The 13,085-nt window shown below is 36.9% G+C and overlaps 1 protein-coding gene across 1 annotated transcript in view; it reads right to left on the bottom strand.

The window, feature by feature from the left end:
* LOC127527956 (uncharacterized) overlaps positions 1-13,085 on the bottom strand; it is a 35,467-nt gene that overhangs the window by 22,049 nt on the left and 333 nt on the right. The window contains exon 2 of the mRNA XM_051928362.1: positions 5,519-5,662. Coding sequence (XP_051784322.1) covers positions 5,519-5,662 — 144 coding nt within the window. The remainder of the gene's footprint in view (positions 1-5,518; positions 5,663-13,085) is intronic.

The following is a 13,085-nucleotide window of genomic DNA, read 5'->3' on the forward strand; positions in this document are numbered from 1 at the left end:
TAATAAAATGTTTGTTTGGCAAAAAGAATGCAGCCTGGATTATTTTCAGTGTATATAACATTTTTGACTACACACTGTATAAAACAAGCAAAGATCCTATATTTACTTGTACTTTTGATATATAAGTACGTATATATAGGATACTTTAAAACTTTTATTAGACTCATTTTCTAGCTCTACTTTTACTCAAATATGGCTGCTGGGTAGTTTATACAACACAGACCAGGAGAACTACACATCAAACACCACATCTGGTCATTTGAAAACAAGAGAATGTCTTTTGACAACTGGAGTAAGACTATGCAACTGAGTTTGACTTTAATTTTTAATTAGCATCTAGGTCTGAGTAATTAAACTGTAAAAATTTAAATGTATTGACCCCTGTTCATTAGAAGGCTGCTCTCTTGATCTGTCCCTAAAAGCACACCAGCTTAATCTGTCCTTCTGTAACTACAAAACATTCAAACAAACATAGCCATTGTAGCCAGAAAACTCCTATTCATTTCTTGATGTGCATGTTATAAAAACTTACCTACAATCAATATTAGATTTAAAAATGTTTTAGCTAACTAGATATAACCTACACTAGTGTGCATCATTGTGCAGATTATTTGGTGTGGAACTGTGTTTTTTTTTTTTTTTTAAGAAAGCAATGTTCTTTAACTTCTATCAACTTGGCAAACTTGAGTTACATGATTTATGAAGACTGCAGTTGGAAGCTTGTGTATATTACGATACAACAGCTAAAAAAACATGTTTTTAATGTAATCTTGTTGTTTTCAGTTTTGTAGATTAAAAGAAAAACATCAATCTGTTTGACCATAATCTGTTTTTCTGTCAAGAATAAGATAAATTATGTGTTTTCAATATTGTGTTCGAAAATATAATTACATACAGCATTTCTATAGAGTTTTGAGTAATGACAGGTGAAAAACGTTATTTGAAATAAATAACATAGCCCAATTTTAACCTACCTATGCAGTTGTTCTACTTTGTGAATTGCAAAATAGTCATGCTAAAAAAAACAAAAAACAGTTTTTTTTATAGCTTGATGTGCAAGACTATATGTATTTAAAAATCAAGCTGTGTATGCTCCCATTCAGCAACTGGTGAGATCATTTTCCTTGCTTTAATCCATTGTCTAAAGTGAATCTGCAGGGGAGCTAAATCTCAATTGCACCATCAGATAATTAGCAAATTTGGGTGGGAACTTGTTAAATTCTAGTTAATGCTTGGTTTTGGACTCTGTCTTGACCCCCCCTTTAAACGTGTTCTTGACTTTATCTCAACTAGTTGAGGTTTTGGATTTATCTTGGACTCATCAAAGGCGGACTTGGCTAAAGCTCTTTCCTCAAAGGCAGGGAGTAACTAGCCAAACAAACAACCCTGGATTACTAAGAAGCTAAATAGTTTTCTGAAGGGGAAAAAAAAAAAAAAAAAAAGCATTGAAATTAGATGACAAAGAGGTTCTGAAGGATGCCCAGTGAGTGCCGAAGCAAAAGCTGAGTGAAGGAAAGAGAGCTTACAAAGCTAAAATGGAAAACAAACTCATTCAGAATATCATGGAAGATGTCTGGAATGGACTGGGCATCATTACTGGACTTAAGTAATCCAGAGCTCAGGTACTAGAAGGGGACGTGGCCAAAGATAATGCCCTAAACAACTTTTCTCATTGATTTTCCCTTCTTACTGCTACCTTCTTCCAATGAGCAGTACCACATATTATCCCTTCTACATCAACAACTACTACTACTTCTTCAACTAGAATGACCAGTGATGAGTCCACTTGTGACCATCATTATTTACTATCTATAGCTAATGACCTAATGACTAAGCTGTGGGACCAGATGGAGTCAGCCCTCGAGTTCTTTAGGTCGATGCTGACCAACTTTGAGGTGTCCTTCGTCATCTGGTCAGTCTGTCATTAAGGCTGCAAAAAAGTGTTGCTACTCAGGAATACATTCCTGTTCCTCATTACCGAACAACTAGAGATCAGGGGCCTCACGTATAATGCCATGTGTAGAATTCATACTAAAACAGTACGGACAAAAGTGGAAATGTGCATACGCACAAAAAAATCCAGATGCAAAAATCAGTGCGTACACCAATTTCCATGCACTTCCCCTTTACAAATCCCAATGAACGTGAAATGTAACAAACGTTCATGCGTCTACAGCCCCACCACATTTCCTCCTAGAATTTTGCATATTTTAATAGGCAAATTAATAAAAATATCACCTTACGTTCAGTGTTTGGTTAAAAAACAATGGAAAAGGCACATGAAAAAAATAAAGAATTTCAGCAAATGCGAAGAGGAGGCATGGAAAAACTACCATTTGTTGGCTTATGCAGTGGTATAAGAAACAAAAGCATGGCGGAGACACTCAAAAGTTCAAGTTCGGAATGTCACACAGTCCCCGAAAGAAAAAAAAGTTGTCAGATATCACAGCTGACGTGAAAAGGTGAGTCGCAGCCCATTGTCTGTTTATTCTGTTTCAGACAATATTTCAAAAACTGAACCCCATGCAATAGTCAGGAGGTGATGATGCTACTGTGCCGAATACATCTTCGGATGCTGGCTGCACACACAATTCTGCCTCGGAAACCACTGGGAGGCCATCTAGCTGTGTACTGATGGACTGTACAGGAGTCACAAATTGCAACAGTGGATGCCATAAGAGATATGGCCAATGAACTAAAGAATATGAGGGCTGAACTATGTGATACTGACCACAAATGAAATGAATTGGTTGAAAAATAAATGCTGCCATCTGATTACCTGTTTTTACATTCTGCTAATTACATTCAAACGAAGTTGTAACGTTGTCTGATCAGGCTGATCATTTGGTGGGTCAGGGTCAGGTTTACAATAGCACATCTGTTCAGGTACATGCTTGCACACTGCGGCATACTTCTGTGCACTACAGAGCAGCACATTAATAGAGTGGAAATGCTTTCTATTTACATAAGCAAATTTACTCTCTGAAGGTGCTTTTATAGCGTAATGATGGCACCAAGCGCCACAACGACTGATTCTATGCTCTTTCTTTTGAGGTGGCTCACTGTCCTTAAAGAACCACTTGCTTTTGCCACACTACTTGGAAAAAGCACCTGTGACTGTGCGATGCTGCAGTTTTTATAGGTTTTCCAGCTATATATGATGCAATGTCAGCTCATTTTTTGGTGATTCATTCCTGGTTGATTTAACTTGTCTGGCGTCGTTGCCAAAGCAATTTGTGTGCAGTTGACTGCTCCGTTTAAATTTGGAAAAGTGGACACTGCTATGAATTACGCTTTTATGTTTGCCATTTCAACCAGTGTAAGAAAATCTTATATATCTGTATGACAAGCGGACAATACCATCCTATAGAGTTGACATGGTGCGACTCAGTGATGATTGTGAAATACCTGATCAGTCACCAAGTTCAAGTTGAAAAGCTCCTGCAGCTAAAAACCTGAGAGAGGACAGAACTTGCAAAGGAACAGATAGAACACAATTCCTAAAAGTCTGCCTTTGTTTGTAAAGCCAGCACCAGTTCAGCGCACAGCTCCAAGAGGATAGCTCTTGGAAATCAAAATCGACTTAGAAGCCAGTCATTATCTGTAAATATGCGCTCTCTTCTAATTCTTCCATTTGCAATGTCTTCTAACAACACTAATGCAACCAAGGTAGTTGGAATAGTTTTGCCATTCCATGCACCATTATATTGTTACAGAATGATTACAATCAAGTGAATTAAATTTGTAAATGATATGCAATTCATTTTGGTGTATTTGATAAAACCCATATCATATATGTGAATCTAAAAAAGAAAAGTTGACCACAGAAATAGTAGCACTGCTTTGACACTGGGTACCGCTAGTTTGCAAAACTGAGCAGAAAAATGCATGTGCAATGGGAACCCTGCTGTGAAAATGTGTGTGGCTTACGGCAAGTTTAGTTTTTATGCATCTCAAAGTGAGCGTGGAAACGGGAGTATGCAACATTTTTGTGTGCGTATGCACTGTTTATACATAAGGCCCCAGGGCTCTTGCGTCTCACATCACTAAGACTTTTGAGAGGCCGGTCTTAGACTATACTGTATGAGTCCCTTTATGGTAGACCACTTGGAACCAATACAGTTTGCCTATTGGGCAAAGACTGGAGTGGAGTATGCAATTATCTATCTGCTCCACAAAGCTCATCTGGACAAAGCTGGCAGCACTGTAAGGATTTTTTTTTTTGTCTCCAGTGTCTTCAATACTATCCTGCTATTCCTATTAAGGGATAACCTCAGAGAAACGCAGGTGGATTAGTCTGTGGTGTCCTGGATAGTGGTCATCTGTTAGGCAAATCGTAGTTTGTGAAGCTTAAAAACTGTATGACTGATGTGGATGTGAACAGTACTGGAGCACTACAAAGAACATTGTTGTCGCCTTTTCTCTTTATGTGGTACACCACAGATTATAAATATAACAACAGATCATGTCACATGCTCAAATTTTCAGATGATTCTGCACTTGTGGGGTGTAGTGATATACGTGATGAGACGGAGAATTGGAGTCAGGCGGAGAACTTAGTTTCTTGGTGCAGTAAGAATTGTTTGCAAGCTACAATTTGTAAAACCAAAGAAATGCTTATTGACTTTGCCATGCCAAACAGCCTCTATGCCTTGTCACTATTCAGGGAGTGGAGGTAGAGGTAATTGATAGTACTTGGTGGTCCACATCAATGACAGGCTGAACTGGCTTCGTAACATAGAGGAATTATGTAAGGAAGGACAAAGCAATTTTTTTTTTTTTTCGAAGGAGACTACATTCATTTAATGTGGGTAGTAATATCCTTCAAATATTCTACTTTGTGAAGCCCAGTGTGATTTTGTATGCTGTGGTGTACTGGGCCAGTAACGTCACTTCAAGAGAGTCTCACCAAATCAACAACCTAATTAACAGGGCATTTTCAGTTGTGGGGCATACTCTTGAATCCCTGGAGGTAGTAGAAAAGGAAAGAATGAAAACAAAAGTCAGTGCCATTATGAACAAAGCTGCACATCCTCTCTTTGACACACTAACACTACTGGGGCTCCTTTATACAAATAGTACTATGTCTACAAAATGCCTCATTCTGACTGTAACTGTCAAGTCAGAAGTTTTCTTCCTTTTTACACATTATTTTATGTGTTGAGACCCTAGAGTGAGTTAGTGACATTTATTTATTGAGCTTCTGTAATAAGCCTAATTTCCCCTGGCAGAAAACTTCTATCTATCCTGTGCTACACAAGCATTCTTTCCCTTCCTCAAGGCTATATTTATTATAGTGTCTAGCAATACTTTAAAGTTAAAGATAAAGTTAAGAGCCTTTTAAATTAACTTTATTGTTGCTGCAGGTTTCATGGAAACATAACTATGAGACTAGCAACAATCCTTTTTATTGTACTGATATGCATGATGATAATAAATTGAAATTAATAAATTGAACTGAACTTATTTGAATTACTACTTTAAAAAAAAAAACTGGTGTTCTGAGCAAGAGGCTAACCTGTTTTGCTCTCTGAACAATAGCCTCCCCCAGAGAGAATCCACTGGCACTGGATACTTGTGTACCACTTCCAGGAGAGCTGCTCTGGCTCAACAGCTCCTCCGGGCGACTGTTACGCATCAAAGGTGGAGTTGTCACTATAGCCTGTGGGAGACAAAAAAAAAATTGTGAGAAGAAACATACTCCATTAAATTGCTTAGTCATTATCAGTACAGAAGTGCTTCATTTCCAGATTAGAGTAAATAATTTAAGAAGAAATTCATAGGTTTTTTTGCACAATTACAAGATCAAAATTGTTATCTGGAAACGACAAAAAAATTGACAAAACATTCAATAAAGTAGCATTAGGAGACAATGAGGTTTCTAGTGGTGGGCTTATTTTGTCTTTTAGAACAGTTTTCTTCAGTTAAAATCCCTAGGCCTTTGTTTTTAGTCTATGCTGTGTTACAGTAGACTTGCACAAAAATGCATTTTTAATTAACTCAAATAAAAATAATATGATGGAATCACCTGCCAACAAAAACAGATAGAAACAGTACCTGTTAACCAGAAAGATTGTAATTATAATCCGTAAGAAGGAATGCAAATGGTTCTCAGCAATTAAAAATATATAATAAGCAATACTTTAATCCCATACAAAATATAGAAACTAAAATAAAAAAATGAAAACAATAAACTTAATAAAAGCCAACAAAGATTCAAAAAGGATGCTCTAAAACAAACAGCATATGGTTCTGAACAGGTAACTGGATGGCCTGGGAAACAATGTTTCTTAGGTGAAAAAGTACACACTTATTACATTATTAAAATAAATGCAGTAGAAGATACATTCAACCATATAATTAATGATATGCCAGTTAACAGTTAAAGACAAAATGCTTGTGCAGTTACAAGCTTACAGGGTAAACCACATATGAGTAGTACCTATTTAGACGCACAGTAACTATAAATTGTGAATTTCCCCTTGGGATTAATAAAGTATCTATCTATCTATAAAAATATAATAGATATTTCGTTGATCACAGAGGAAACAGCGGCATTACAGTAGCCAGTACAAAAACACTGTAGAAAACAAACTCAACTTGACTCAATAAATAAAAACACAAATAATAGATTTAAAGTTAGCATACCAAAATGACAGAAAAAAAATAGTCCAGCAAGAAGGCTATAACAACACGGCACAACACTCCCTAGAGCAAAAAATAATTGGCCTTGTGTAAAAGTGAACAAAGGCTAATTTGGTACATCCCCTAACTATTTTTTTTCCATTTTTCTATGAAAAATTGCCAATACTTAAAATCTGACACCTACCACAAGCTAACAGATGGGGTGTCCACCAAGCTTTGGCTTTTTAATTTTGGTTGATTCATTTATATTTCCATCATCCCAGAGTGTACCATTATCTCTGGCTATATGTTTTTGGGTCACTGTCCTCCTTGAAAAATCTTCTCCACAATCTTAGGATTCTAAGAAACCTCACTACCTTTTACTTTTTCTTCTTTTCAGGATTTCTTACTACACTGTTGATTTCCTTATAATTTCTAGCCTTACAAAAGCCTTCTAAGTCATATAATGATAAAAACATAAGAAAAGCTAAAACAAAACACAGGCAGGGATGGTTTTCTCAGGTCAGTATGCAGGTTTACAAGTGAATCAAATGTGTTGAACAGCCTTGAAGTCAAAACAGTCCATTTTGGTCTCATTATTCAACAGAATCTTGCTCCACACGACTGTATAATCTCCTACAGAATTACCCCTTCCTGACCAGTTCAGTTCTTTATGGGATATTCCATTTGTTATCCAATTTCCACAGGATCGTAGGCATAATGTATTTTCTCTGTTTATTTTAATGGATTTTACTGTGCTTTAGGAAGAATTTATCTTAATTCTCCTCAGATTCCAACAAAGAATGCCCCATCTTGTCAACATCAGGAGCAAAGAAGAGAACAAACATGGAACGTACAATGAAGGGCATACTCACTCGAACAACACATTAACTTGTACAGGATCAAATAAAAGTTACCAATTAACCTGACAAATGCATCTTTAGGATGTGACCTGAAAACAGTGCAATCCTAACAAAAATTCTTGCAAACAAATTAGCAAACGTTACACATAGTGTCTAAGCTTCTGAAACTGCGAGACGACAACAACAACAACAACTCAAAGCAAACAAGTCATCATCATCACTTAATTACATTTTACTCATCACTGCTTCCCTTAGGGTTTTAGATGTACTGTCAACCCTGAAAGGCCTCAAAAAATGATAACATAACCCAAATAATAGCTCACAAATGCCATAATACTAAAAAAAAAAATCAGTTTTTTCATGTTTAAACTGAGGTGCAACAGAAACTAGACCATGAAATATGGTAAGTACATTTCAAGGGCTGAATTGTGTGTAAGGATAGGAGCATGCGCTGATATTGTGTTGCCGCACCCACCACATGAAGAACCACCTGGATTGGGACCCGAGTGCAGCTGGTGACACCTCAGCACCACACTGGAACAATAGGACAGTCATCTAAATAAGACAAAATTGCTGTTATATTTAAAAATAATAAATACCTATTTAAATACAAATATTTTGTTGGAAGGTAACCCCGTGCACAGAATAATAATGCTTAAGCCAAAAGTGAAAATAATGGTGTGCTTATCTTTAAAATAAACACAATAAGAAGGAATACTAACAAAATACTAACAAAGGCACTCAGCAGGCTCCTATCAATTATGGAGAATCCACTGTATCCACTAAACAGTGTCATCTCCAGACAGAGGAGCAGCTTCAGTGACAGACTGCTGTCACTGTCCTGCTCCACTGACAGACTGAGGAGATTGTTCCTCCCCCAAACTATGCGACTCTTCAATTCCACCCGGGGGTGTAAACGTTAACATTATTCAAAGTTATTGTCTGTTTTTACCTACATTTTTATTACTCTTTAATATTGTTTTTTTGTACCAGTATGCTGCTGCTGGAGTATGTGAATTTCACCTTGGGATTAATAAAGTATCTATCTATCTATCTATCTATCTATCTATCTATCTATCTATCTATCTATCTATCTATCTATCTATCTATCTATCAATCAAAGAAGAACAGAGTTATAAACAAAAGAGAATAAAGCAAGATGCCTTTCGACTTTTCTAGGCTTTCCTTTGCAGGTTTCGACACCCTCATTAACTCAGCTACTCACTCACCTTCACATGATAACCAAACCCTGACCATTTATTTCCCCCCTCTTTTTCTTGAATCAGCTTCCTGTTCCTCAGAACCTCTCTCATTCAAAGGATGTGGAAAATGCAAAGTCAAAAACCATGAAGTACCTTAAGGGAGAATCAGCCTGTTTCCTCCTAAGTCTTCCTTTCCTACACTTGCAAATCACAGGCACCAGAACACTCACAATGCTTACCACTCCCAGGAGGCTCCCTACTTCCTGCAGTGAAATGTTGCTTTATACCCCTCCTGCCAAGACTCCTGTCAACACCCAAAAATCCTAAGAGCCATGTTAAACCATCATATTATAAAATATGTTTTTAACCTGCTTATCAATTTTTGGGTCATGTGAAAGGTCAGATTATCTCATGGCATAATGTGAGATTACCACAGCTATGCCGACGACACACAACTGTATTTATCAATAGCGCCTGATGACCCCCAACTCTCTTGGTTCACTGACCCAATGTCTTACATGTGTTTCTGAGTGGATGAGTAGTAATTTTCTCAAACTAAATACTGAGAAAACAGAAATCTTAGTGATTGGCAAAAATGGATATAATGAGGATATTAGAAATAAACTTGATCCATTAGACTTAAACGTCAAGACAGAGGTAAAGAATTTAGGAGTAATTATTGACTCTGACCTAAATTTTAAATCCCATATTAATCAGATCACATGGGCAGCATTTTTTTAACTTAAGTAATATAGCAAAACTTAGATGCCTTATAACTTTGCAAGATGCTTAAAAATTAGTTCACGCTTTTGTTTTTAGTCGTCTAGATTACTGTAACTCTTCTCAGGACAACCCAAAAAACACATCAATCATTTGCAACAAATGCAGAATGCAGCTGCCATAATCTTAACTAGGAAAAGAAAATCTGAGCACATCTCTCCAGTTTTGAGGTCACTACACTGGTTACCTGTGCCATTTAGAATTGACTTCAAAATACTGCTTATGGTTTACAAAGCTTTAAAAAATCTTGCTCTATCCTTTATTTCAAAATGCCTCTCATCTTACACACCAAATCGTACCCTTAGATCTTCAAATGAGTGTTTGCTCATAACTCCAAGAGCTAAATGTAAAAGAAGTGGTGAGGCAACCTTCTGCTGTTATGTACCTAAAATCTGGAATGGATTACCAATAGAAATTCACCAGGCTAATACGGCAGAGTACTTTAAAAAACTGCTAAACACCCATTATTTTAATATTGCTTTCTTATAGCTTCATTTTAGTGTAACCCTGATATTCTGTATAAGCATTTAATTATCATTTTTATCATGGCTCCGCAATCCGTACTAACCCCTACTTTCTCTGCTGTTCTTGTTCCGGTTTTCTGTGGTGGTGCTGTTCAAGGCACCATGCAGTCCTTGCATTGATTGATTGAAGGCCAGATGTCCACATGATCAACATCATCTAATTCTTCCACTTGAAGTCTGTAAACCTCTGATTTGTATAATTAAGGTTAGGTAGAATGCCCATTCGGGGCTGGGCAGTCCCGTGGCCTTGGCACACCTGCAGATTTTGTTGTATTGTTTTTTTTTTCTGTCCTCCTGGCCATCTGACCTTACTTTATTCCTTTTTACTTAGTATTGCCTAATCTTATTTTTACATTTTTCTTTCTTCATTTTGTAAAGCACTTTGAGCTGCATCATTTGTATGAAAACATGCTATATAAATAAATGTTGATGATGATGTAGAGCCAGCCTTTCCAGGCAACATTCAGTGCAAGACAGGAACCATAACTTGGACAGTGTGTCAGTCCATCATAGAGGTGTACAAGACAGCAAAACAAAATTAAAGAGTATTATTTTAATTAAATGTTAACATGCTTCAAAGTTAATAGCCATTGAATCTCTTGATAATCAAATTTACAGCTAACCTAGAACTTGTAATTTTCTAAATTAAGCAAGATTATTTTATAAAGATGTATATTACATAGTTCAGAAGTAAAACATCTCAATGAAGGGGGCATTTCAAACATTAAAAGTCTGATATGTCTTTTGAGATAGAATATGCAATTCCAAGGGTATGCATTTTCATTCCTGTGGGACAGACACAGTTGTGCTTGAAAGTTTGTGAACCCTTTAGAATTTTCTATATTTCTGAATAAATATGACCTAAAACATCATCAGATTTTCACTCAAGTCCTAAAAGTAGACAAAGAGAAACCAGTTAAACAAATGAGGCAAACATATTATACTTGGCCATTTATTTATTGAGGAAAATGATCGAATATTTCATATTTATGAGTGGCAAATGTATGTAAACCTCTAGGATTAGTAGCTTGTTTGAAGGTGAAATTAAGAGTCAGGTGTTTTCAATCAATGGGATGACAATCAGGTGTGAGTGGGCACCCTGTGTTATTTGAAGAACAGGGATCTATGAAAGTCTGCTCTTCACAACACAGGTTTGTAGAAGTTTATCATGGCACAAACAAAGGAGATTTCTGAAGACCTCAGAAAAAGAGTTGTTGATGCTCATCAGGCTGGAAAAGGTTACAAAACCATCTCTAAAGAACCTGGACTCCACCAATCCACAGTCAGACAGATTGTGTACAAATGGAAGAAATTCAAGACCATTGTTACCCTCTCCATGAGTGATCGACCAACAAAGATCACTCCAAGAGCAAGGCGTGTAATAGTCGGTGATGTCACAAAGGACCCCAGGGTAACTTCTAAGCAACTGAAGGCCTCTCTCACATTGGCTAATGTTCATGTTCATGTTCATCAGAAGAACACTGAACAACAATGGTGTGCATGGCAGGGTTTCAAGGAGAAAGCCACTGCTCTCCAAAAAAAACATTGCTGCTCATCTGCATTTTGCTAAAGATCACGTGGACAAACCAGAATGCTATTGGAAGAATGTTTTGTGGACGGAATGAGACCAAAATAACTCTTTTCACTTAAACCAAAAAGTTCTATGTTTGGAGAAAGAAAAACACTGCATTCCAGCATAAGAACCTTATCCCATCTGTGAAACATGGTGGTGGTAGTATCATGGTTTGGGCCTGTTTTGCTGCATCTGGGCCAGGATGGCTTGCCTTCATTGATGGAACAATGAATTCTGAATTTTATCAGAGAATTCTAAAGGAAAATGTCAGGACATCTGTCCATGAACTGAATCTCAAGAGAAGGTGGGTCATGCAGCAAGACAACGACCCTAAGCACACAAGTCATTCTACCAAAGAATGGTTAAAGAAGAATAAAGTTAATATTTTGGAATGGCCAAGTCAAAGTCCTGACCTTAATCCAATCGAAATGTTGTGGAAGGACCTGAAGCGAGCAGTTAACGTGAGGAAACCCACCAACATCCCAGAGCTGAAGCTGTTCTGTACGGAGGAATGGGCTAAAATTCCTCCAAGCTGGTGTGCAGGACTGATCAACAGTTACCAGAAATGTTTAGTTGCAGTTATTGCTGCAAAGGGGGGTCACACCAGATACTGAAAGCAAAGGTTCACATACTTTTGCCACTCACAAATATGTAATATTCGATTATTTTCCTTAATAAATAAATGACCAAGTATAATATTTGTCTATCTCATTTGTTTAACTGGTTTCTCTTTATCTACTTTTAGGACTTGAGTGAAAATCTGATGATGTTTTAGGTCATATTTATGCAGAAATATAGAAAATTCTAAAGGGTTCACAAACTTTCAAGCACAACTGTACTTACAACAAGAAGTGACTAATTTATTCTGCTGTACCAAGTTATAATTCCTAATCACTGTACAGGTGCAGTGCAAATTACATCTTTCAAGGACTCATTTCACAAAACTGGAGGGTTAAGCACATCAAACAGCAGCAGTAACTGTAGGATCGATCTGAAGCTGCAACAACAACCTGTTGCTCTCAGGTTAAACTAGTTATTACTCTTTCATTTATTTAATAAACCTTTGTACCGTACAAAGTCTCAATGAAAGCTTAAATGAATTCTATACACTACTTTTGAAGTCTTAATGAAAGCTTAAATGAATTCTATACACTACTATTGAAGTTGTAAGATCCATCTTTTTTCTGACCAATTGTACGGACCTAAATAGAAGTCTGGGTGGGTGGGTGAGTACCTTGCAGACGAACGAGCTTTTAACTACTGTGTTCTAGCTTTCATGACCCTGTACTGGCAATGTGTATTCAAAAAATGCATCGTGGGTTACTCAGTCTGTCACTGTCACACATTGTTGCGGGCTTCTTTCGCTAAAATACGAACTAATATGTCACATAATTAACAAGAGCCTGCAAGTCTTGATTGTTTTGTTAGGTTGTTCTCATTTTACATTCGTACATTCGTGATTAATCGGACAGGGTGTTAATAACGACATATATGAACCAAAAGACAACGCATAACCCTA

The sequence above is a fragment of the Erpetoichthys calabaricus genome, chromosome 5, assembly GCF_900747795.2.
Source record: "Erpetoichthys calabaricus chromosome 5, fErpCal1.3, whole genome shotgun sequence".
NCBI classification, from domain to species: domain Eukaryota; kingdom Metazoa; phylum Chordata; class Cladistia; order Polypteriformes; family Polypteridae; genus Erpetoichthys; species Erpetoichthys calabaricus.